The 27,958-nt window shown below is 37.4% G+C and overlaps 1 protein-coding gene across 2 annotated transcripts in view; it reads left to right on the top strand.

Annotated features, from left to right (window-relative positions):
• LOC125233139 (phospholipid-transporting ATPase ABCA3-like) overlaps positions 1–27,958 on the top strand; it is a 46,508-nt gene that overhangs the window by 2,685 nt on the left and 15,865 nt on the right. For both annotated transcript variants that reach the window (XR_007177829.1, XM_048139012.1), the window contains exons 2-20: positions 927–1,171; positions 1,871–2,223; positions 2,308–2,481; positions 2,939–3,186; positions 4,683–4,793; positions 5,519–5,663; positions 11,490–11,663; positions 14,922–15,137; positions 15,451–15,530; positions 15,609–15,738; positions 16,160–16,389; positions 17,950–18,115; positions 18,949–19,182; positions 21,219–21,360; positions 21,963–22,069; positions 23,876–23,991; positions 25,399–25,502; positions 26,076–26,241; positions 26,857–27,072. Coding sequence is in view for 1 of the 2 variants with exons in the window: in XM_048139012.1 (XP_047994969.1) it covers positions 933–1,171; positions 1,871–2,223; positions 2,308–2,481; positions 2,939–3,186; positions 4,683–4,793; positions 5,519–5,663; positions 11,490–11,663; positions 14,922–15,137; positions 15,451–15,530; positions 15,609–15,738; positions 16,160–16,389; positions 17,950–18,115; positions 18,949–19,182; positions 21,219–21,360; positions 21,963–22,069; positions 23,876–23,991; positions 25,399–25,502; positions 26,076–26,241; positions 26,857–27,072 (3,351 nt within the window). In the remaining variant the exon portion in view is untranslated. The remainder of the gene's footprint in view (positions 1–926; positions 1,172–1,870; positions 2,224–2,307; positions 2,482–2,938; positions 3,187–4,682; positions 4,794–5,518; positions 5,664–11,489; positions 11,664–14,921; positions 15,138–15,450; positions 15,531–15,608; positions 15,739–16,159; positions 16,390–17,949; positions 18,116–18,948; positions 19,183–21,218; positions 21,361–21,962; positions 22,070–23,875; positions 23,992–25,398; positions 25,503–26,075; positions 26,242–26,856; positions 27,073–27,958) is intronic.

The raw sequence follows: 27,958 nt of genomic DNA, 5'->3' as shown, positions 1-27,958 counted from the left end.
GGGCCTTTTTAGTATAATTTGTCCACAGGCTACACGTGTAAAAGGATTGGCAAAATGCTTTAAATAGCGTTATTTTGACATTCCCATTACACCGCGCAAACCTGCGGGACAGCATATTACAACGTACCGCCAATGCCCTGCGTTCCCTCTCTATATCTGTGTCGTCCTGAAGAGTATCAGTCACCCAGTGTCCGAGATACTTAAAACGCGTCCCCCTTTTATATTGGCACGTGCAGTTAAACAACAACTTTGGCCCCTTGTAAAACAAATAGGTAACTATTCAACTTAGGTAGATTATAAGATTACAGTTTAGGATCGAACTGAAAATCTATACATGTAAATACCCCTAGCGAAAGAGATTCTAAGTAGAATTTGAAAAGGGAACAGGTATATAAATTGTATGTACCAGTAATAAATATCGGTCTTGTTTAAATTAGATTCCATTGAAGTCTTAGGGCTTACTTTATATTCACCCTGGACACTTCGGTCATACGTAAGTATAATAAGTATTAACCAGTAAAAGAATTGGAAGAATCCGTTACGAATATGAAGTAAGTATACGAAGTCGTTCATGTTTTATGGATTGATGCTTATATTTTATTTTTCACGCATGACTAATATTAATACCTATCTATGTTCCGCCTTCTAATACAGGTGAGTGCGTATGAACCTGTCGACTGCATGAGATAATAGGAAAAGATAAAGAGTATATTGATTTTCGATAATAGAACAATAGATACGGTAGTAGAAAAAAATCTATCCAATGTAGACTTATTCCTAATAAGCTTTCAACAAAAATAGTTTGTTGCTCAAGCTGAAATAACTCGTTAATTGCTAAAAACAACAAGACTTTCTGCATGCATAGCCACCCTGCGCTTTGATTCATTCATTATTTTAGATGTTATCATTCGCTGTTGCATGTGTAGTAAGCAATGAAAGGACGAAGCAGAGCGCGCGTGACCGGCGCCGGCACCAAGTTCCGGTTGCTGATGTGGAAGAACTTCCTGCAGCAGTGGCGGCGCCGCGTCCAGACCTTCGTGGAGGTGTTACTGCCTGTGCTGACGTTGGCGCTGGTCCTCATCCTGCGCTCGCAGATCGAACCCACGGTGGAGAGCGTCATGACCTACCCGTCCTTGCCTGCGTGGACGTTGAATTATTCATTAAACGTTCTGTAAGTAACATTTAACACATAGGTAGAGTAAAACCGATCAGAATATAGAGAATAGAGAATATAACTGACACAATAACACTCGTACTTGAGCGGGTTTGCAATCTACAACAAAATTGTTTGAAAGAGTGAAGATTAATTAGAAAGAATGGCGATCAGAGATTCCACACTAGTTGGCAATGTAAGTGTGTAGTGGGTAATGTATGTATGTGTGTGTATTGCAAATGTTGCAAATACTACTCATAGTGTTGTGTTCCTGCCGGTGAGTAAGGCTGCCAGAGCTCAACGAGGGTGCGGGGTGCTGACGACGGGAGGATTTACGGAACTAATTTGTTCCGTCTATTGTTCTTTGAGTCGTCGACAGCCCAAACCCTCCTTTGAACTTGTACACTCCTTTTTGCTGTGTACTTATACTTAACACAGCAAAGGGGAGTGTACATGTTTCTAATGGGGTGGCAACGCGCATGTGACACTCTTTGAGTTGCAGGCGTCCATAGGTTACGGTGACCGCTTTCCATCAGGCGGACCGTATACTTGTTTGCCACCGACGTAGTATTAAAAAAAATAATTCTATCTTCCAGTTCCACTAATCAGAAGCGTATCTAATAGTCTGAGGGTCGTTCGTTCTAGAATTTGTAGAAGTTTATATTGCTTGCCTAATAGCTTGGGACCAATATCTCAAAAAGTTTTCTTATATTTCAGCGGAGGCATGGATTTCGGTCAGCTGTCCGTCGCATACTCGCCTGAGAGCCCTGTTCTAGAAAAAGTGATGAGAAGAGCGACCGCTAAATTAATAACTCGAAACCTACGAGACCTGACACGGTTCATATTAGATCAATATCCGGACTATGCAGATATGATACCACCAGATCTAGAATTACCCGATTTATCAGAACTTCCTATTAACGGAACACTTATTACTGAAATTATTGAAAGAATCGTCGGGTTAAGAGTGTATGCTTATAATAGCAGTGAGAGTTTGAGAGGGTTATATACGTCAGAAAACGTAACAAGGCATGTTATAGCTGGGGTAGAGTTTGATGACGAGCTTACGGGTGCGTATAAATTACTTTAACCAATATTTTTCATAAAACCATTATAAATAGTTATGTAGTGGTAAACCCTATAATGTTGAACAGGCGCCACGCAGCTCGGCAGTAACTTGCGGTATTCCCTGAGGTTCCCGGAAAGACCGCGGCAGTACGCGTTCTACTCGCAAGGGTCTCGGTCGTGGCAGACTGACTTGACGTTTCCTTCTTTTCAAGTTCCTGGGCCGAGGAATCCGTATTCTTGGGAAGGCGGCAATGCGCCAGGTAATTTAGATCGGTAACCTATTTCGTATATTTCTTTGATATATTTTAAAACCTAAATTCACGTTTAGAATGGAGAAACTATGGAACGTTAAAAATGAAAGCCTTTTTAAGAAACTCTGTATCTCGCATAACTTGGGAAACACATGCGATACAGTCACAGCGAATATGGTAGCGTAGATTAAGTATAATTAGGAGTTACTTTAAACGAAAATATTTTATGAAGTTATTACATCTATGATATGCTATTGAAATCGAACGTTGCTAACTTATCTTAGGAATGTGCACTTTGGCGGGTGACAATAAAAGTCACTAAGCTACCGTAAGTTCAGAGCCATTGTGAACCGAACTAGTATCAAAACAAAGTTGATTTTTCTTAATATTTTTAGTACGTAATTAGTGGCTTTTGCTTGTCATCCGACGATTTAATTAGCCCTAATAATAGTTTGATTTATTTTAGGATACGTAAACGAAATGTTCATAGCGCTCCAGCATATGATATCCATGGAGCTCGTAGCTGAAGTCACTGGACAAGACTTCTCCAATTTCAGCGTGGCTATACGGAGATACCCACACCCTCCTTACGTGCTTGATTTGGCCGTAGAAGCCTTGCAGTTCCTTATGCCCATGTTTATAATGATCAGCTTTAGCTACACGGCTATAAATATCGTCCGGGCGGTCACGGTTGAAAAAGAACTGCAACTTAAGGTAACGCTTCAAATATTGAACCTTTTAACCGTTTAGAATTTTACATCGAAAGTTCTTTTGTCGTTGGCGGTAGGACGAATTTATATGATTTGTCTTATTTATCAGATTTCGGATTTGAGCTGGATATATGTTTTTTTTTATACCTGATTACGACGGTTAAAAGGTTGAAACTTAATTAACGAAAAATACTTTAATATTTTCAATCATTAACGTTACTTTTGATACTGACAGTTCGCTATTGCATCGGAATGACATTTTCAGTATTTTATTTACGTTACAAAGATAAATACATTGTTTATCTAATAAAGATAATTAGTTTTCGGTAATTCTGAGAATAGAACTAATCTATATATATGTCGCAGGGAAATGGCCAAAACAGAGATTTGATCAAATCTCTAAGGGATTTGATCAAATCACGCAGGATGTCAAAATGGCGAATCCATTTCATCATTTCTCTAGAAAATTTCAGTCATTTGACTAAATCCCTGACTCTGTTTAGTGAGATCACAAAATCGGTCAATAGACACGCCACGTTTTGTCATTTCACTAGATTTGTTTAGGGATTTGATAAAATCCCTGAACCACGACAGTGAGTTGACGAAACGAACTCAAAAAGTCAACTAGTTATAACATTTCTCTAAACAAATTTAGGGAAATGATAAAGTCTCAACTGGTGATTTGATCAAATGTCTGAACTGGTTTCGTGAAATGACAAAACCAAGAATCTAATATATCCAATTAGATTTATTAGACTCTTGCCTTTGTCACTTAATAATAAAAATAGAATAAGTGAAGAAACAAAGCTAAAAATGTTTCATTTTAAATTATTTTCATATTTATTAAAAAATTTTGTCTTTTCACTGAACTTGTTTAGCGAAATGATAAAACTAGTTGACTTTATAAGCTCGTTTCGTCAACTTACTGACGTGGTTCAGGGATTTTATCAAATCCCTAAACAAATCTAGTGAAATGACAAAACGTGGCGTGTCTGTTGGTCGATTTTGTGATCTCACTAAACAGAGTCAGGGATTTAGTCTAATGACTGAAATTTTCTAGAAAAATGATGAAATGGATTCGCCATTTTGACATCCTGCGTGATTTGATCAAATCCCTTAGAGATTTGATGAAATCTCTGTTTTGGCCATTTCCCTGCGACATATATAATACGATATCTTTACATACTACAAGCATTTAAATATAAATAGCCTTGGACTTTGTGTTCTTATATATTTTTTGCTAAAATTTTCCTAGGATATGTGATTTTAGAAAAAAAAATTGAATTAGGTATTTACTATACCTATTGTCGGTCTTCAAGATTTTAGTTATTGAGGTACTTTCACGCACGCACGACGTTGACTGAAGTATCATGACTAATTCGTTCGTTACAAACAATGTGAGGTGTGCATTGTATTGTTTCCGAGAAAATTCTAAGGATAACTATTATGCACCACATCTGTATTTATATGAAGTAAAATTGAAGTAATTTTGTATTTTAGGAAACGATGAAGATCATGGGACTTCCCACTTGGTTACACTGGACAGCGTGGTTTTGTAAACAATTTATTTATCTCCTGATCATAGCGATTCTAGTTGTGATTCTTGTTAAGGTGAGACAACTATGAATATGTAAGATAGATGTATTCTGGTTGGAATAACCAATTGGACTTGTCAATTTGATTTAAGTTTGTTATGGGTGCTTAAGCTGTGACTTTCCATGTCTGTAGGGTCTTCGGGCAACAGGAGGATACTTTATCATAAGCGTTAAAAAGCCTTAAAACGAAAATTCTGATGAAAAAGTCGCTTTTTGCACACAAATATTTTTTACGCACCTTTAGGTATGGAACGCCACATATTCTGATGCCCATAACATAACGATCCTGCTTATTATAATCAAAAAGTGCTTATTATTCGGTGCGTACTTAAAATGGCATAATATTTACCCTTAGAACTCGTAGCGTTGCTACGAAGTGCTACGCCGTAACCCGTAGCAAGTCAATCGCGAGTAATACTATTATGGAAAATTTTCCTTACCTTAATTCAGCTGCACATCGTTGTTTTTTTTTCATAAGGCTATTGGTTTCATTGTATATGTATGTAGTACGGTAGCGTACATTATACATAATACATATTTGTGCTGACAAATTGCTACGCGCTACGAACGTAGTCGAAGACATGAGAAAATGATTATATAGCGATATCGGGTCATTTGGCTCCGAATGTGTTAAAGTTTGGCGTTCTGATGCATGACGACAAACAAAATGTGAATTGGGTTTAAACATTAAATTGTAAATATATTCAAATATTAATATAATAAAATTAATAATATTTTTAGGTAAACTGGTTCACGAACGAAGCAGGTTTCAGCGACTACGCTGTGCTTACAAACACGCCGTGGACGGTGCTTTTCTTCTTCTTACTTTTGTACTTCGCCTGCACGATATTCTTTTGTTTTATGATCAGCGGATTCTTCTCTAAAGGTAAGCTTATTTGGATATATAGCCTAGGAACCATCCGGTCTTGCTACTACTGGGAAAATAACTTAATTCTATAACAGTACTTTTTATGTCACCAAAAATTAAGTCTGGTAATTTGAAATAGTTTTTTTAGTTAAGCCACCAAAATTTGTGACAAAAAACGTATAATAGAATAAAAATAATATTATTTTAATTCACTAAAAATCAGGCGAAAATGGAATCAGGACTTTTGTTTTAAATTCGACTACTTTAATTTATGACCTTTATAACACATTAAGAAACCACCTATTTTTGTGAATGATACTTCGTAGTAGCAAAAAGCGGACTAATTAAATCAGTTATGACACAAGCAATAAAAGGACAAGTGAAGTTATGGTTGTTTTGTATATACATTATGTGTTGAAACACTATGAAAACTGAAACCACCCCAAAAACAAGACGGATGTTCAATATTTTACTAGCTCGGAATAACATTCACGGCAAAAATTACATAAGCAAAAAAATTGGAACAGACTTTTCGTTAGGATCATAATAAAGAAGAATAAAAATTAATCCACCTTTAAATGCTCGCCAAGAAGCGCTAAAACCACATACGTACGTACTGAAATAAGTATTTTCATATTCTTCTTACCTAAAAACTCTCTACCATTGACGATGTAATTTCCTGCATTATTTCAAAAGTGACTCATGTGTTCAACCGCATTTTCATTACATCATGGTATAATAATATATTTCGTCGCTACTACTATCGCTTAAATAGCTCAGGTTGTACTAGCGTAACGTAAAATGACGGACGGTCCTGATGTCGTGGGTTCGATCCCCAGCAGTCGAAATGAACTTTTTTTTTGTTTTTATTTTTATTTTTCTTTTACCGCCTTTTTACCCCCTTTATTTAAAATATTGTTTTTTTTGTTGTATATAACATTTTATTTAATTCTGTGAGTAATTTTGGGTACAGTCAAGATATTTAATTCCCTAGCCATTTTAAAATGTTATTAGACACATGTACCTAATGCAATAAGGTCGAAAACTGTATTTCAGTATTAGTATTGATTGAAGGTAACCTAAGGTTCAACATCGTTCCTCCCCGCAACCGCAATACTCTGTCTTAGCTAACCATCGCTAGACGTTATGCCCTTGTAATAAGGATTACAAATGTACAGTGACAGTTGTCCGGTATGACTCATAGATTTATATATTATTAAGCTAGATTGAGTTGTTAGGCCAAAAAGTGTGTCCACATGAGAGGGTAAAGTTGGGGCTGGTGTCCCTCTCGCACTTATTGCCACTGTCAAAATTATTTGAATGACGTCATCACTGTCATTATTTGGGGATACCAGTCAATATTCAAAGTTACTACCAAATCTACTAATACCGAATTAAAGGTTTTTTTTAATTGCGCAAATCTTTGGTTTTATGGCTTCATAATAATGACTTACCAATTCGCTACAAGGTATTAATATCCTTGCCTCGATATAATACAAAAACATTTAAGAAGTTTATTAACTTAGTTATCATACAGGTAAAAACACTACTACTATAGTAATCTCTTTAACACTGGTCACACGTGCGAGAGGGACACCAGCCCCAACTTTGACCCTCTCATGTGGATACACTTTTACTATCCTAATAAGAACGTTTTTCTGCACCGGTGATAAAGTTCAATTTATTATAGCAAAAAAAGTGTGAGCTCAGTCCCTATTGAAAGTCCATGGTACTTATGACTCAATGAAAAATTGGCTAAATAGTAATCGGAAAACAAGCAAAAAGGGTAGAATATATTTCTATAAGTTATTTCGTTGGATTACATTACAAAATGAATGTATAATACATTATAATACTCGTTGTAATTGTATAGATTTAAATAAATAATTTTATTAGTTCAAATTAATGACCGTCAGGGAACAAAAACTAATTGAGTCGCTATTAGACCGTTTTCACATTATCCGATCCGATAACGGATGTCGGAAGGATATCAATAGATGAATCCAAGATTCCGCCTGTAATGTATGGGATATCGGTCCGACATCCGATATCGGATCGGATAATGCAAAAACGCACTTAGGTCTACATTTTACACTTTTGAAAACCAAGATTAATTAGAGTCAGTTGTATGGTCGGTATGTAGTGTAAATAAAAAGTCGAAAAGTAGTAGGTTCTTTCTATACTTTTTGCTTTGTATTTTATATTTCAATAGGCAGGCTTCTGTACCCATATTACAGTACTTTCAATATGTGCTATCCTATAATTAAATTCGGACACTCGCGTAGACACTTCTAATATTATTTGAATGGCATTACCAACATTAATTCTCCTTTTGAAAATAAATTTTAAAGAATATCCCACTATCAGATCAGAGCCACTGGTATTTAATTTAAAACAAATGCCTATAATAAATAAATCCGATTAACCTTTGGGTTGTCTGCTGTCGAATTTAATTATTTTCATAGAAAATATTTTAATTTGTATCCTTCCAGCTCGAGATTCTTGGAAGCCCTGTAAATTTTTCTTTGTGACAAGATATGACATGTCAGGCCCCGTAGCCGAATGGCATTTCTCCGACGCCAAACGAAAGCGATACGCCGCTGGCTCTGTCGCGCCAATACGCAAGCGCGATAGAGATAGATATCTACTAGCGCTTCGTTTCGTGAGCGTTTCGTGAGCGTTTGTGCCATTCGGCTAGCCACCCAGGAAATTTACACATACATACATTTATTGTAATAAACGTAGTACAAGTGACCAAGATAAAGATGATACAGTAGGGTATTTTTAAAGTTTATGTAATGAAGAAGTAAAATTGCGGCCTTTTTTAGGTATTTCTATTTATGGAATAAATTGGAAATATCTAATACCTACATACTTATTATATATTAGTAGCGGCTCCATTCGTTCAATATTCGTTCGCAATTCATTTTGACATTTAAGTCATTTGAGCATATTATGACAAAAGGTATTTTGATAAAGAGTTTTTAGTGTGTCACAGTTCCATTTGCAATTTTGATACTTAGGTCTTTATACACTAAGTTGGTTATGGCATGAACGATTTTTTTCCTAAGCAGATAAGAAGTTAACGTTATTAGCATCAACAAGAATGTCATAAATGCAATTTAGACCCAGATTTTTAAAACATTTAATGTCATTGCAGTAGCTTGTACTTATCAACTTATAATATAAATAAAACATAAAAAAAATAATTAAAAAAGCTGTAACATCTACGACCTACGTATGCGACGACTGAGATTTGAACCCGTGACCTGTGGCTTGTAAGTCTAACGATAATCGCCGGGGCTATACCTGGCCGTGACAAATGGGTCGAAATTAGACTTTGCATAGCTTTCGCGTGTTTGTAACAAGCGTTGCTTCAACGATTCTGAAGAATGGAAGAATACATTTCACAAGATGACGGAAATCTGTCAAATGGTAGAAGAGAAAAACGTGAGATAGATGTATGTACTGACAAGTATATACTCTTTTCGACGACTGTCAAATCGCATGCCTAAAATAAATATGTAATTTTTTAAATTACTTTGGACTTTATTATCGGTGGGAAACGTCTGTTTTTAATCTACCTAAAATATTACTTATGTAGAAATAGGCATGTAATGAGGAGGAACACTCAAAGGATACGACAAATGGCGCCACCCTATTAGTCCGTGAGACGTGAGAGCGAGAAGCTGATAATTATGTTTTTTTCTCTCTTTCTCACATATGAATGACAGTGACATGCCTAGACTCTTGCATAGGCGCCGCCTGGCGGGATAAAATGTCAGTGTGCCTCCTCATTTACGTTAATGTGTAATAGAAGAACAGAATAAAAAGCATGCGACACGGCTCATCACCTACTCTCGGCCCAGCTCCACTGGCGTGGTGGTTTGCCATATGGATTCCTAAATGTAAGACACTAAGGTCCAAACCAAACCACGCAAAAAATGTAAATATATTATTAAATAAAGGTCAAACTTGTTTGGTGGATTATCATGCTGTTAATATTGTTAAATAGGGACAATTAAAGTCAACCTCGTAGTATTATCTGTTCCTAATTTGCCCGGTCAAATATTTAGATTTTTTTATTTCCATATAAATATATTGGTGGTTTTTATATGCTAAATATCTGAAATATTATGTGCTATTCATTTCTGCTTAAAAATATCTGTTGTTATATTTGCTCTAGAGCACGTTAGAAAAAATTCAAAAATTCTATATCATTAAAAAAAGACTTATTTCCCGTCATATATTTAGGTGGCTTCGGGTTGTAAACCTTAAAACTGATTTTTTTTTATATGTGTCCACCATTAAATTACTGTGAGGTATTTTGCTGAAAGAAAACGCTTATTTTTTGGGCGTAGTTTTTTTTAATATCTTCCATTCCAAACTATTGGTGGATTCGAAAATATAGGTTTTTTAAATTGCGATTAAACGCTGTATATGAAAAAAAACTACTGTTGTAGAATTATTTTCAAAAATATCGCACCGTTCTTAGGCTAATAATTAAGTTGCTACTATTGAAGATTTTTTTTTTAAATTAATTCTATCTGTAAGGTCTGTTTGATATTGATGGACTCTTAACGCACTTAATAGGGTGTTATAACAAATAATACAACATAGTTTGATTTGTTCTTTGTTGGAAGTTTATGTACAATCATTATTTTGAAATGTAGGGGGTCTGCGTCCATAATAAAAACTCAAGATTCGAGGAATTACATACTGAATATTTATTAAGAAAACGTATGGCTTATCTATTAAGGTTATACATCTTTATAAACTTAGCTTAATGTGTGAAAACTTTGGAAGTTATGGCAATGGGTAATAACCCATGCATACGAGTTTGTCAAGGTTTATGACTGTAATTAATAGCATCGTTAAATTATGATCTGTAAAAAGTATGTTATCGATTAAAATAGTTATTACAATTTGTCTACGTGTGCGTGTATCACATTAGCATGGTAAGCATAAAATCATAATTTTAATTTCACTAATTCTGCACACTCACAACGAACATTAAGTAATTGATTTTATAAACACCGACTTTACTATTTTATTTGAATACAGAAGAAAACCGTTAAATAAAATTATAATTATTTCCCGTGCCCCGTGGCTAGGATACACTTTAACCCACGGAGTAAGCAATTCAATTCAAGAGCTTCTCGATCATCTCTCTTGTATGTTAGGTAGCCAAAGACCATAACTCCGTATAGACAGATAACGTCTAAGAAAACGGTATACTCTTGGGACGTCTCGATCGTTTTTCGTCACGTTCCTAAATTTGTCTGATTCTGCTTTCGTTAGCCATTCTTTATTCGTCACGATCGTCGATGGTCTTTCTCAACTACGGTCAATTTCGCTGTTCATCTTTATTTTAATCCGTCTCGTTCTTAGTCGTCATAATCTTCTTTCGGCATGTTCGCTGTTAAATCAATTTGAATATGACCAAATACGAAATGACGAAAAACGACGGAGTCGAAATAAGAAAGAGGCCAACAACTCATTATGGTCAAAGACGATAATGACGGCAGATTATTTTGACGAATGAAGAATGGCTGACGAAAGCAGAATCGGACAAATTTAGGAACGTGACGAAAAACGAACGAGTTGACCCAAGAGTATACACAAGAAAACACGTACATCGGAACCATCAAGAGAAATGTATGGTCGCCTATATAGCGCTACACCTTTTGTTGATTTTCGACTAGATGGCGTTAATATTATTTTAACACATATCCGGGTTAACAAAACTGACAAAACTGCAGTAAGAGTGGCAGTCTATGCGCTGTGACTAGTTGACTACACATTTCACTTTGACAGTAATTCTATACTCAATCCTGTTTGTAGCTAGCACAGCAGCGTTGTTTTCCGGGGTGATCTGGTTCATCACCTACCTGCCGGCGTTTATGCTGCTCATGGACGTCCAGGTGTCGTCGGCCGTGCAGGCGGTTTTCTGCCTCAGCATCAACACCGCCATGGCGTTTGGGTTCCAGCTGATACTTGCTAAGGAGAGCGCTGGAGGTAATTCTCTATATACTTGGTCCTCTAGGCAGCACAGCAGCGTTGTTCTTCGGAGTGATCTGGTTCATCACCTACCTGCCGGCGTTTATGGTGCTCATGGACGTCCAGGTGTCGTCGGCTGTGCAGGCGGTTTTCTGCCTCAGCATCAACACCGCTATGGCGTTTGGGTTCCAGCTGATACTTGCTAAGGAGAGCGCTGGAGGTAATTCTCTATATACTTGGTCCTCTAGGCAGCACAGCAGCGTTGTTCTTCGGAGTGATCTGGTTCATCACCTACCTGCCGGCGTTTATCCTGCTCATGGACGTCCAGGTGTCGTCGGCCGTGCAGGCGGTTTTCTGCCTCAGCATCAACACCGCCATGGCGTTTGGGCTCCAGCTGATACTTGCTAAGGAGAGCGCTGGAGGTAATTCTCTATATACTCGGTCCTCTAGGCAGCACAGCAGCGTTGTTCTTCGGAGTGATCTGGTTCATCACTTACCTGACGGCGTTTATGCTGCTCGTGGACGTCCAGCGGACATAATTATACTTCCAATTTTATCACTTTTGTATGTGGATAAAGTATCCGTCACGCTTTGGGAAGTATGTCAGTGTGAAAGAGACAGAGTCTTATCCACGTGGATAAGTGATAAAAATGGAAGCATAATACGGCGGCAGTTGTCGTAGGCCATGCAGGCGATCTTTTGAGGCCAGTATCAACACCGCCATGGCGTTTGGGTTCCAGCTTATACTTGCGAAGGAGAGCGCTGGAGGTATTGATTCTCGAAGCTTATAAGCTCATAAGCTCTGACTTTCTAAGATAGCGGTACAGTCACCCGAAATACTATTCGTAGTACGATGTATTTATGTACGAGTGAGTACATGGCCGCCATATGACGGCACCGCTTTCCTTATCAGCTACTTAAATAAATTATTTGAAATAAATGTTAAATGTTAATAGTGTTTAAAACAACCACTGCGTTGTACGTTGTACCTTATGTACCTACTTATTATATTTGTCTGTTACATTTTTAAATTGTTGTGGTGAGATGTTTCGAAACTAGTTCTTTTCGGTTTCATTATGAAAATACAGTACGTAATTATATAAATATTATTGCAGTATCTACGACGTATATTATATTGATACAAGTTTTGTAAATGTCTACTTCGTGCTATTTTCGCAATATAGCCTTTAAGCCCTGATTATCAATCGACCGATAACCTAGAAAGGGCATGTCAACAAATATACATACCTATCATTTATTGATTTTTTTATCTACTTCCTACTAAATAATTATATTGCCTAATAAAATGTAACTTCATTATTGTCTTCGGTTAGCGCGATAGTTACCTATATTCCCATTACGAATTGAACGGAATAAACGTAAACAAACTGCTGTCACTGTCAAAGTAACACGTGCAGCTCAAGTCAGGGGTTCTCAAAGTAAGGGCCGAGAGAAAATTAAATTACTTTTAAGTTTTAACCAGTTATTAACGATCACTCTATTACATACTTAAAATCGTGAAGCGATCGAACACAATGACTGTTATATTATGTTATGATCCCATGCAAGATGTAAGTCAATATAAAAATCGGTCCAAAATTGACGAAGTTCTGCCATATCAGATACTTACAAAACCAATAATAATATTTATAACCACCTTATTATCACCATCGCATTTGAAGACGGTTTTAATTAGCTATTAAAATTCACTACCACCTAGTCTCAAAAGTTGCTGAAAAATAATGTTTAGCGGCCCGCTACTTAGTCGCCCAGGTACATTTCCACAGTAATACCAGTGAAATAAACGAACTACCCGACAAAAACGGCTTTTTAATTTCAATAAATATACCAAAACGTTTAGTGTTGAAATTTATTTTCGTTTAAACCGAGTCATTATTTGTGTAATGGAATATGTAAAGATTTTTAATAAACCTGTAAAATATCGGCAATTTTGATACCTCGAATGGTGCAATTTTTTTATAGCACTGGCCACACTTTTGTTTACAATAATTCCGGCTAGTTCAAAATAGATTCATGAATAAAATTATGGAAAACTTAGGTATCTTTAGAACCTTTCAGTGTCCGGTGTTCATTTATTTCTTGCATCTATGTTACATTTCTAATGTAGTTAGTATAGTTCGACATGAAATAAAGCACACAACCTTTTTTCCGCACAGAATGGTTACCGCTTGCTTGTTCAGCGACTTACAACAGAATAATGACAGATACGAAAAAACTATAAGGGTTCCGTTTTTGCCATTTTGGCTACGGAACCCTAAAAACCGGCCAAGAGCGTGTCGGGCCACGCTCAGTGTAGGGTTCCGTAGTTTTCCGTATTTTTCTCAAAAACTACTGAACCTATAAAGTTCAAAACAATTTTCCTAGTAAGTCTTAAAAAGTTCTACTTTTGTGATTTTTTTCATATTTTTTAAACATATGGTTCAAAAGTTAGAGGGGGGGGGACGCACTTTTTTTTCCTTTAGGAGCGATTATTTCCGAAAATATTAATATTATCAAAAAACGATCTTAGTAAACCCTTATTCATTTTTAAATACCTATCCAACAATATATCACACGTTGGGGTTGGAATGAAAAAAATATCAGCCCCCACTTTACATGTAGGGGGGGTACCCTAATAAAACATTTTTTTCCATTTTTTATTTTTGCACTTTGTTGGCGTTATTGATATACATATTGGTACCAAATTTCAGCTTTCTAGTGCTAACGGTTACTGAGATTATCCGCGGACGGACGGACGGACGGACGGACGGACGGACGGACGGACGGACGGACAGACAGACAGACATGGCGAAACTATAAGGGTTCCTAGTTGACTACGGAACCCTAAAAAGGGGCGCTCTCATTTGTACTATTTTATGTCGACCGGTCTGGCGACCGGTCTGGCGACCGGTCTGGCGCAGTCGGTGGTGACCCTGCCTGCTACGCCACGGTCCCGGGTTCGAATCCCGGTAAGGGCATTTATTTGTGTGATGAGCACAGAAATTTGTTCCTGAGTCATGGATGTTTTCTATGTATATTATTATTTATATATTATATATATCGTTGTCTGAGTACCCACAGCACAGGCCTTCTTGAGCTTACCGTGGGCCTCAGTTAATTTTTGTAAGAATGTCCTATAATATTTATTTATTTATTTATTATGTCGAACTTGTATTTATATATCTTGTTGTATCACGTGTAACCTAAATAAGAGGTAACAAATACCTACAGAAAATTTATCAATCAGGCTCTCCAATCTTCCCAATTTTTTTCTAGGCATGCAATGGGGCCAATTTTGGGAGGTGACGGATCTGGACTCAAACCGCTTCGAGTTCGGAACCGTGGTGGTGATGCTAGTTATAGACTGCGTGTTGTACATGCTGATCGCTCTCTACCTGGAGCAGGTGCTGCCCGGGCCGCACGCTGCACCCAAGCCTTGGTATTTCATGTTCCAGAAAAGCTTTTGGCTCCCTAACAGAAAAATTACCGCAGGTGAGTGGAAGGAAAACCGTAACAAGAACTCGACTCCCTCAAGTTGTTATGAGATCTCTTAGAATACGATAATTTTACGGTTAAAATTTACAAGTATTTCGTGAACATATTTCGGAGAGCCTATGTCTCCATTTCTAAGCTCAATGACATAAGTGAGAAGCGGTCACGATGTTCGTAAGTCGTAAACACACGAGTGGCTAACATGAAATGAAACATATAACTATCTTTAGAGGGAGATTGAGGCAGTTGGATTCTGTACAAAGTTTTAGTAGCTATAATATATTCTTAATTGCACTTCTGTACTCCATTTCAGTTGATATCACAAATGGTTCCAACGATGGTATCGTAATGGAAAAAGTCGCCGACGACTACCCCATCGGAGTTAAAATGACGGTACATATTTTTTTACTTCAAAATATGGGTTTTTAATGTATACTGTTATAACAGATAAAATCCTTCGTTATTTTACAGAATTTAACGAAAGTTTACGCGAAGAACGTGGCGGTCAATAATTTGTGTCTAGATATATATGATGGACAAATCACCGTGTTACTTGGACACAATGGCGCCGGGAAATCCACAACAATTTCCATGCTTACGGGTTAGTTTCCAAATTTTAACAATATTATAGGTATTTGAATTTATAATTTTCCAGTTTCATTAAAAAAAAAGTTTGAAATGAAGCTACTCATTTGTAAATACACTCGAGAACTTTCATCGATTTTATAATCTTACTGATAATGTTGATTATAGGCGATAGTGTTATTCACAATGACGCGCAGATTTGTAGCCCGTATTGACCCTGTCTGCTAAGCCGCGGTTCCGGGTTCGAATCCCTGTAACGGATTTATTTGTGTGATGAACACAGATATTTGTTCCTATGGATGATTTTTTAATTATATATATATATTATATATTATGTGTGTTTGCGTACCCACAATACAAACCTTCTTGAGCTTACCGTGGGCTGAGGCGTTGACTGAGGTCAATCTGTGTAAGAAGTCCTATATACCTTGCTTCAGGTAACACAGAAGTAACCAGCGGATCAGTATGGATGGCGGGATACGACATATCCCAGCAAACTGCCGCGGCCCGCGCCAATCTCGGCTTCTGTCCGCAACACAACGTACTGTTCAACGAGCTGACCGTCAGGGAACATCTGGAGTTCTTCGCCAGACTCAAGGGTTTCACGGGCCAAGACCTGCAAGACGATATCGATACTTTGATTACAAAGCTCGAGTTGGATGATAAGGTAGGCTGTTTCTTATACCCAAATACGATATTAATAATAAAATATATAACTTTGGACTTTAAGGGCAGGTAACGCAGAGCCTTTGTATTACTATAACGTACAAAACAAAGCGGTAAAATAGGTTTGTATGTATTTCAAATTTGAACACAAACGTTTTCTTATTACATCATGTATCAGCTCCATATTAACATTCTGTGCGAATGTGGCGCTTGTAAAGCCTACTTAAATAACTAGGTACTTCATTAATCAGTTGAAGTATTGAAGCTTAGGCACAGTATAATAAAGAGTACTATCGTACAGTATGGCCACTCCCGCTCCTCGCTGAAAGTGACGCCCACCCCTCGGTTCTCGGTTACCCCACAGTTACCGCCTGTCAAAACGCGAACAGTCGACCTGTCATATCTCACTCATACAAGCATGGTACGCGTTCACCTACACGAGCTTAGAATGTGTGCTAGGAACGCGCCTCTTTCATATATTTGATCGCCAGTGTCCGAGATGTGGCTTAGGTGTACTTACGAGTAGGTACGATTTCAAAGTATTGCAACACGGAAGGTGTTAGTCAGCATTATTGACGATTTTCTTGATAATTGATTACAAAACGTGACTGTATTAATAAACATTTTAAAATTAAGCTGCGTATCTTTTAAATTTGAAAATTATCTCGTCTGAAAAGTGAAAATCAGCTACACACTGTCTTCCATATTCATATCATATCACAATGTCATTTGAGCTGGTAACATCAATTAATTTAGGTAGAATATTATTGTTACACTGAGTGACCTTGGGATAAGATTGTTGATTGAAAATGGCTTAGGTATGTACGATAAGGTACCCATAGATTTTTTTTATTAACTACGGTTTTAAATCATACGTTGTATTATTTTATGGTTCCGTACCTCAAACAAATCAGGTAACCTTTATTGAATCACTCGGTTTCTATAAGGGTTCCGCTTGTCTGTCCGATTTATATTTCTCTATATCGGATCTATACCAGTAGTAGAGGAGATATAGCGTTTGGGGTCATAATAATTCCCACAGAACCGAAGTTTGGTTTTTTTAGTTCTTCGTGTGTGTCTTTTTGACATACTAAAAATATAGTAAAATATATTTCTGCAAAATGCGTTTTTTCGACCTCCAAGAGTTGTATGAAAAATTACTATGAAAAAAAAATCCTAAAATTTAAAAATCGTCTCTTGTATCAACTTATGGGGAATAAGACGGCAAAAAAAATTATAGCGTTAATGTTTAGTAAAAATATAACACTTTTCCTCTATTTTAATAAAATAAAAACTGATAAAACTCATAAATTAGTTATGAAAACTAGTTGCAAAAACTCACTTGAATTGAACACGTCTAATTATGTACTTAGTAGTAGTAGTAGTAATCACTTTATTGTGTACAACAGTTTATATACAATTTGTAGGAATAGAGATACAAAGGCGAGCTTATCCCTATAAGGGATCTCTTCCAGCTAACCTTGGAGTAGATGATGTTGCTGTCCGAGTTTTCACAACAAGCCTTCTTGAGCTTATCATTTATTCAATGTATTGTTTGCAGCGTGATTACCAGTCAGCCGGGCTGTCTGGAGGGCAAAAGCGGAGGCTGTCAGTGGGTATAGCCCTGAGCGGCGCGCCGCGGGTAGTGCTACTCGATGAACCCACCTCCGGTATGGACCCCGCGTCCCGGCGCGCTCTGTGGGATCTACTGCAGAAGGAGAAAGCGGGTTAGTTATCCACAATATTAAGATTACTCATGTCACAAAAATTGTATTCTACTTAAATTCATGAAGTTTTTCATGTGACAACGAAAACAGTGCCCCTTGCTTTTAACTATCGCGACATCTGAATAATGAAAAATCCATATTTTTAATATTATGAATGGGAAAATGTGTGTGTCTGTTTGTTTGTCCGTCTTTCACGGCAAAACGGAGCGACGACTTAACTTGATTTTTAAGTGGAGATGACCGGTCTGGCCTAGCGCGTAGTGACCCTGCCTGCAATGCCGCGGTCCCGGGTTCGAATCCCGGTAAGGGCATTTCGTCACTACTTTTAAAAAAACTTGTATCTTCGTCTGCCAATGAAAAGAAAATTGTAGTAAGTATGTATGGAATGCATATAGACTTACTGCGTTTTAAATTTGAGGAACAGCGTGAGATACGAGATTTTTTAATTAAAAGTAGTGACGATTTATTTGTGCGATGAGCACAGATATTTGTTCCTGAGTCATGGATGTTTTCTATGTATATAAGTATTTGTATATTATATATATAGTTGTCTGAGTACCTGCAACACAAGCCTTCTTGAGCTTACCGTGGGACTCGGTCAATCTGTGTAAGAATGTCCCATAACATTTTTTTTTTAATTTTTTATAGGCAGTTGAAGGGATGGAGAGTGACATATGCTACTTTTTGTCTCTTTCTAACTCCCCACATTCCTAAAATGGGGGATGGAATTTTGTATGGAGCATTCCGGTATTTTCGAATTTAACACGAGCGAAGCCGCTGGCAAAATGTAGTAAGTTATAAATATTAAATGAATTATTATTTGTTATTTATAGGGCGTTCCATGATCCTCACAACTCATTTCATGGACGAGGCGGACATACTTGGAGACAGAGTCGCTATAATGTCGAGCGGGCGTCTCCAGTGTGTCGGTTCACCATACTTCCTGAAGAAGCACTATGGCGTGGGATACACGCTTGTGGTTGTCAAGAGAAAAGGTTTCCAACTTGAATCTTGTACGGAGATCATTGGACGACATATACCGGGAATAGCAATAAAAGAAGATAGAGGTAGGAAGGTTTTCTATATTTTTGAATTTAAGAGGATACGGTAGCGAAAATGCTAACATGGAAAGGAGCCCCCCTTTCAACTTGGGGATTTTAGTTAAATATACAAGTGTTATTAACTAGATTTATCGAAAAAAAATTGTCCATTAAGAACAACTCAGTCAAAAGTATTTCAAAAAAATCTTTAAAATCGAGGTTCCACACTCTGAATAACAATGAAATAATCTATGTCGGACCGTTTAGCTTTTTTGGTTAATTGTTCCCAATCTTGAGTATCACACCTTTTTTTGCGCCACAATGAAAAAGGCTGTTTTTGGAAATTTTTGATTGGCTCTAGAATCTTTAAAAAAACCGGCCAAGAGCGTGTCGGGCCACGCTCAGTGTAGGGTTCCGTAGTTTTCCGTATTTTTCTCAAAAACTACTGAACCTATCAAGTTCAAAACAATTTTCCTAGAAAGTCTTTATAAAGTTCTACTTTTGTGATTTTTTTCATATTTTTTAAACATATGGTTCAAAAGTTAGAGGGGGGGGGACGCACTTTTTTTTTCTTTAGGAGCGATTATTTCCGAAAATATTAATATTATCAAAAAACGATCTTAGTAAACCCTTATTCATTTTTAAATACCTATCCAACAATATATCACACGTTGGGTTTAGAATGAAAAAAAATATCAGCCCCCACTTTACATGTAGGGGGGGTACCCTAATAAAACATTTTTTTCCATTTTTTATTTTTGCACTTTGTCGGCGTGATTTAAATACATATTGGTACCAAATTTCAGCTTTCTAGTGCTAACGGTTACTGAGATTATCCGCGGACGGACGGACGGACGGACGGACGGACGGACGGACGGACGGACGGACGGACGGACAGACAGACATGGCGAAACTATAAGGGTTCCTAGTTGACTACGGAACCCTAAAAACAGAATATCAAAAAAATCAAAACGGTCCGACACAGATAAAAATAATAACAATCTGTGTTGAAAAAATCATTGCTCTATCTTCAAAAACCAGGGAGGAAATAGTCGAGAGCGTTTGTATGGAGAATTGACCCCTACCGTATCGTCTTAAGCGCGTTGCCAGTATGTATGTATGACTTGTAACTACAAGAGTAGGTATTTCAATAAAAACGCGAGCGAGTGGAGCGCCCGCCTGGCGGGTTCCCGTCAACAAATGTAAATAGATAATCCTGTTTTGTATGGGCGAAAAAGAATCGCTATAATATTCTAATGTATCTCCGTATCCACTTATTTCGAACTAAATTGGTTTACATGTGACAAACAAAATTGTTTGCGCATTTTATAAGTATCTGCAATCTGATAAAATTATCTAGGTATGTAAATTAAATAGACCAAGCTTACTAACACTTGTTTGGTGCCATTGCACTTACCTATTAAATTTATGATTCTACTTTAGATATAGATACTCGATATCTATGTTTATCTAATATAAGTACTACTAACATACTTAGGATTGATCGATAACGAGTATGTGGATAGGCCAGCTGTATCATTCAAACAACAACATTTCTAATCTCTTGAAACTTGTGATCAGTATTATCTTGAAATCAGTATTATCATTATGATCATGTTGAAATAGTACATTACGATACAAATGCGTAAAAAAGGAAGTTCGAAACGAGTGGCGATCAATTAAAACACGACCGAAGGGAGTGTTTTAAATCGACACGAGTTTCGAATTTCATCTGTACTGAAAAACGTCGTACGATACACGTGCGAAAAGGAAATTCGAAACTCGTGTCGATTTAAAACACTCCCTTCGGTCGTGTTTTAATTTATCGCCACTCGTTTCGAACTTCCTTTTTTTCGCACTAGTATCGTAATGTACTAATCTATAATACTGAGTACCTATAATTGTAACAAGAGAGATACAACTCGTATTTATAGTTGTAACATATATAGTGCTTATCCCTTAATTTGGTACTTATTGGGTTTTAAAAATACATATTCGATTAGAAAAAAGTAAAAAAATATTTGATATACCTATGGATAATTATACAGTATAATTAATTTCAGGAACTGAAGTTACATACGGTTTAACAAACGACCAGTCGCATTTATTTGAAGCAATGCTAAACGATTTGGAGGCGAATATCGATACCGTAAAATTTAAAAACTATGGTCTGACGGCTACTACCCTTGAAGACGTTTTTATGTCGTAAGTATATTTGTAATAAGTACCTAATATAGGAAATTATAATTTCAGTTCAATTAAATGTATTTATTAAATTTAATTAAGACAGCAGCGATAATGCCGTGATGCCTTAATTAACCTTACGTCGGTGGTCTAAAAACGCGGATTAAAACTTCATTATAAGTACTTCAACGCATTGTGAACCGTTCCTAGAAATATGAAATACTAATTTTTGCCCGCGGCTTCGCTCGCGTTAGAAAGAGACAAAAATAGCCTATGTCACATTCCATCCCTTCAAATATCTCCACTTAAAAAATCACGTCAATTCGTCGCTCCGTTTTTCCGTGAAAAACGGACAAACAAACAGACACACACACTTTCCCATTTATAATATTAGTATGGATTATGGAATTATGGATGCTAGGACTACCAAAGAGTCGTTATCATTTAGTATTAAATGTGATGTGATGTGACACCAACCCACGATTATCCTTGTATGCATTATAGTAGTGCACTCAAAGATAAGCTTATACTCGTAATTTACTAAAATTAAGGACCTGGCTGGGCTGTTGAGTAAATCCTATTCTACCTTCAAAAATTGTAAACAATATTTGCTTACTTTACAGTGTTGGCTCTGATGTGGGCCCCACCGCGTTTGATGATGTGGAAACCAATACGTCTGGAGGGACTGACGATATGATAGCGGACATGGACATATTATCGATGGATCAAAGTAAGAGAACAGCCATACCTGAATAGCGACCTTCGCGCGTTTTGGTGCTTCCATACTGGCGGTTATAAATGTTACATTATATAACACGGTGTGAAAGGGACAGTGCGATGGCATTGACATTACGCTGTCCCTGTCAGCTATAACAGCCAGTGTCGGAGCACCATTTCCGTCGTTAGAGCGTGTTGCCTCGTTCGAGGCACGTTTACAATGGCCACTGGCGTTGTTCGCCCTGTGTGGACCCTCTGTGAGCTCTATGCTTAGAGTTTGCGCCCATGGGCGACATTGTCGCCGCAACTTTTTTGTTTCTTGGATGTGTTTCTATGAAAAGTTGCGTCGCTACGTGGGCTCAGCCACGACATTGGTCTAAGCGCGACAGCGGTGAGCGGCGGCCATACATACGAGCGAGACACAGCGATGGGACTTTTCATTCGCACGTATGGCTGTCGCTCACCGCTGTCGCGCTTAGACCAATGTCGTGGCTGGGCCGTGAGTGGCAAAAAAAGTTGCCCGTGAGCGCATACCCTTAGACTTGTAAAATACGCATCTCGAAAAGACTGATCGAAACTTTTATTGCGTTGACTACCTGACCTACCTGTTCAGTATCGAGAGCCACCATTCTATTGGTTAGTGTGATACACAAATCGGTATTTTAATTCTCTCCTTCAATCCAATCAAGCCTTTTTGTATATCGACCTGTACCTACCTATTTTCAACCTTCTTCTAACTACACTAGCACAGTATAATAAAGAGTACTATCGTACAGTATGGCCACCTCCGCTCCCCGCTAAAAGCGCCGCCCACCCCCTCTCGGTTACCTCACAGTTACCGCCTGTCAAAAACGCGGACAGTCAACCTGTCATATCTCACTCATACAATCATGGTACGCGTTCACCTACACGAGCTTAGAATGTGTGCTAGGAACGCGTCTCTTTCACATATTTGATCGCCAGTGTCCGAGATGTGACACTAGTCTATACATATTACAACGTGTTTCCGGTATCACTCAAAACCTCAGACACCCCAACTGATTTTCATTTTTTTAAACTCATCTAGAGTATTCATCTTTTAATCTGATGATTACTTTTTTTTAAATTGAACTTTTAATTTTCTGTACAGCTCTACTTGACTTTTAGCTCTACACTCGATAAAATAATTGCTAACTACCATCACAAACCATAAAACTATTTATTTGTGTACGTTACTCCAACGACATAAGGTTTACTAATAGACAGCTAAGATGTCACTGTAAAACACTTTAAAGCTTTGTCACAGTAAACTTCAAATTGGACAGGTAGTAGTAGTAAGCAAATTTAAACTCAATATTCAAAATGACAAGCTTGTAATTAGGTACGAGTTCAATTTGTTATGACTTATGATAAACCGTGTGATAAACATTAAGATTAAACTGACAAACAACGTCAAACTCGTAGCGAAAAAAAATCGTCCAAGTAACCAGCCAGTATTAATACCCCTAAATACTGAAAAAGGTAAACAACCTCTAGCAATGCGATATACACAATGTTGTATTAGGAATACAATAGAATAGGCACGTAAAAAATAACTAATAACACTAATTTAAATAAAAATATTACCCCCATCAAGATATAGCTCAATCGATTCTACTCTCGATTCTGAACAAACTGTTTTCAGGTTTTTAGTGTTAAGTGAAACACGGTGTATATTTATTACTATAAACTGAAAGTTTCCAAATAGCATGAAAAACAAATAGAGATAAGTAAAGTGAAAACGTATTCACAATTCTAATGTTTGCAAATAGATAATCACTAAATCAGCTATGTTTTTCAGTGGACAAGGAACAAGACATGCTAAGCGGGTTCCGACTCTTTGTGCAGCACGTCCTGGCCGTCTGGTATAAGCTGTGGCTGGTGTGGTCCCGTTCGTGGATGCTACTTCTGATGCAGGTACGAAAACTAAATTTTGTTACAATGCGAAAATTAAATATATAGCATTATCAAGAAATGATCCAATATTGTTGTTTGGCAAAAGAACACTCTGACAGATTATTCAAAGGTATCGTCTTTATTTAGGTTTCTAAACTTCTAAAGGGTCGGCAACGCTCACTTCTGGAGTTGTAAGTGCCCGTATACTTGAATGCCACCAACGTGGTATATAAAAAGCGACCATGTGGCACTTTTTCTAGAGAAAGTCGTTATGTAACCGACCGGTTTGACGACCGGTCTGGCGCAGTCGGTAGTGACCCTATCTGCTACGCCGCGGTCCCGGGTTCGAATCCCGGTAAGGGCATTTATTTGTGTGATGAGCACAGATATTTGTTCCTGAGTCATGGATGTTTTCTATGTATATAAGTATTTATATATTATATATATCGTTGTCTGAGTACCTGCAACACAAGCCTTCTTGAGCTTACCGTGGGACTCAGTCAATCTGTGTAAGAATGTCCTATAATATTTATTTATTTTATTTATTTATTTATTTATAAAGACTGTACACGATAAAATTCGGCCATGGATGACATGGAATATTTTTTCCCGAATCCACATTTTAAAGTAATTTTTGTATTTTTATTAACCAGTATATCTTAAACTATATCATAATAGTAGCTATTCGTTGTAATGCACGAGTAAGTGTGAGTTTTCGACGAATATAGTCCATAGTACATTTCATTTTTTGTCCAGCGTTTTTTGACAATCTTCACAGGCTTCCTATCCCACTTTTCACAATTGTAGTTATATTTTTAAAAGCCGTTTTACACGCATTAGAATGTCATCTTACCAAAAAAATTGTTATTGTAACTCATTTCGACATTTGGGAGTCAGGAACACTTTCTACTCCAAGCACTGAATGTTGTTTTTGTATGGAGAGCCAAAAAGTCGAATTCAGCAAAGTTAGAAAACTTCAGAACTTTCTTAATCTGATTACAATCTGAAAAATGTTTACTATTGTGAAATCAGTATGTAATCAGGTATATTTTGGCTAATATAATTAAACATTTTACAAAACTTTCCTGTTAAAAAGATTTTTTAGACTGCCAGAAGACAGTGGACAAAAAAATATTGGTACCATGAGATATACACTGCTAAAATTCATAGACCAACTAACGTTATGGTATGTTTATATCTTTAATTTGTAGGTTGATATCCACAAATTATATGGAAACGGTCCTGCTTGAAAATTAACTTTCTATTAAAAGATTTGCCATATTATGTATGGCCGGATTTTATCGTGTACAGTCTTTACATTCGGAGTCCAAGCATACTGTTAGTTTAAGATCTTTTTACTTATATCTCCCATGCGAATTTTTACTCAACTTATACTTTAACAAATACATTTACCATATATTTCTGCAGGTGCTAGTCCCACTGCTAATGATCAACATCACGCTTGGGATTCTCCAGTGGGTCATGTCGGTGCAGCCAAAAGTCATACCAAGAGCGCTGACACTTGGACAAGGGTAAATCTCAATAATTTCGTTCGAACCTTGTTTAATGTGTTTTACCTCCTTAAAACTCAATATGTGTCTATTTACACTTTTCAATTTGCAACTTTCAAAATTACATTATATTTTATACTTTTTAAAGGAACTTGGGTCTTAGGCGGTTAAACAGTGCCAGTTACCCGATAGCCAGTTACACTTTTCGCTACATACTTACTCGTATTTTCCTATGCTATTGGCTACGCTCGTAGCGTGTAGCACGTACTAGCACTGAAAGAGGCTAATTAACTTTTTGACCTACCTTTGAGCACCTCTGACGTTTCTTAAAAAGTCTCTAGAGGTTTTTTACCCCCTTATTCATAAACGTACTCTAAAGTTATCAAGCCGATTTTAGAGTACGTTTATGAATTAGGGGGTTAATGTTTAACAATTAAGGCTTCGATTAAAGAGAAATATAGAAATGCTATTGTTTAGTGATCAAATTTTATAATGAAGTTTAAAAGTTGCGGCTAGATTTGAGTCGGTCAAAAAGATGATTCACCCAAGTACGTACGAGTACATTGTGATTTAATGATTTGTTTACATTTACAGCTTCGTAGAAACGGAAACGGTACTATCTTACAATGGTACTTCAGAGAACTCGATTGGTGCACTCGCCAAGGTCGCTTACGAACACATGTTCAACTCGAGTAACGTTGAAACTATGAAGATTACCGTCGTGGAGAATCAAGCTGTCGATGACTACTATTTGTATAGGGTAAACACTTTAAATTTTGTTTACGCAGTTTAGATTAGCTAAAGAAAACAGAATCAAGTGTATCACCGATAGTACAGTCGAGTTCATAAATATGTGTACCTTAACTCGTTGCAATACGGTGAAAAAATGTACACATATTTATGAATTCGACTGTACATACTATCTGCGATACCTAGCCTAAGACAATCTTAATGAATTTCTATCGCTCAGTATGTTTCAGGTCCTGTAATTAGAAAAATAGATAAATGCAATGTCCGTAAACATGTACTATCAGCTGCAAAAGTGCATGAAGAAATTATGAATGAATTCATTGATAAATTCGCCATGCACTTTTGCAGCTGATAATACCTACAAATTTCTTAATGCCTGTATGCTATCCTCTTTCTAGCATAATTGTGGACGCTATGTCAATGTTCATATTCCCTTTCTGAGTGATTTTGACTGATCGTCCCGTTGAGCTCGCCAGAAAGTGAGATGAATCAGACGAACATAAAGCTCGGCTGCCAACCTCGATGTCATATAACTGCCTACTTCAGAACGTACAAGTCGCTATGGCCGAAATATGTCAGCAGATATGTAATAATCCCCTTATAAACATTTTTTTCCATTATGTAGACTAATGAAGCCTCACAAATGGCGTTTCTCCGAGGCCGAATGCTGACCGGGGTCACATTCGATGAAGACTCAGCCACAGCTTGGTTCAGTAACTTCGGGTTCCACGACGTGGCGATCTCTCTAAGCGCCGTGCATCAGGCCTTGCTCAAGGCTTGGCACCCGAACGCTACGCTTAGCGTGTTTAACTACCCGCTTGAAGTTAATTATATGGATCAGGTAAGTTGTTTTTGTGTACCTTTTCTGCATAAATCCGTAGAGCAATTAGTCATCTACGAAGGGCCACGTTCGACGAAGACTCGGTCACCGCCTGGTTCAGCAACTTCGGGTTCCACGACGTGGCGATCTCTCTAAGCGCCGTGCATCAGGCCTTGCTCAAGGCCTCGGACCTGAACGCTGCGCTTAGCGTGTTTAACTACCCGCTTGAAGTTAATTATATGGATCAGGTAAGTAGTTTTCGTGCGTTTTTTCTGCATAAAGCCTTAGGGCAATGGCGTATCTCCGAAGCCGGATGCTGACCAGGGCCACATTCGACGAAGACTCGGCCAGTCGGCTGCCACCTGGTTTACTAAGCCCTGCTCAAGGCCTTGGACGCGAACGCCACCCTTGACGTGTTTAACTACCTGCTTGAATAATTATATGTATCAGGTAAATTGTTTTTCTGCGTCCTCTCTGCAAGCCTTAGGACAATTTGGGTGGCCCAAATTATTAAAAAGCTAGCATGGATGCGACATTTACAAATGATGAACAATTTGCGCAAAAAACGTTAAAATGTATTAGTACTTAAATAGATTTAGGAACGGTAATCAATCATCATGGTAACTGATGAATTTCTAATATGCTTTGGAACATCGATAGACGTCTTAAAACGTAGCACTCTGACGGGAGATCGCTGTAGGTCTTCATATAGGCCCATAATTCTTGAAAAGAACTGAGATGAACGCTGGGCTAACGATCGAGTATCGAGGTACGATGTCTATGAATTCAAATATCATCCAATACAGTATATTTTTACACTTTTAAATTTATTCTACGTAATAGCATCGTTCGCACGTTCCTGCTTGTTAAACTATCATAATATGTTTAAGATTCCCATTTTTTTCAG

This window comes from Leguminivora glycinivorella, chromosome 14, assembly GCF_023078275.1.
Source record: "Leguminivora glycinivorella isolate SPB_JAAS2020 chromosome 14, LegGlyc_1.1, whole genome shotgun sequence".
NCBI lineage: Eukaryota > Metazoa > Arthropoda > Insecta > Lepidoptera > Tortricidae > Leguminivora > Leguminivora glycinivorella.
Note: the sequence above shows the minus strand (reverse complement) of the source record. Positions and strands in the feature narration are given on the sequence as shown.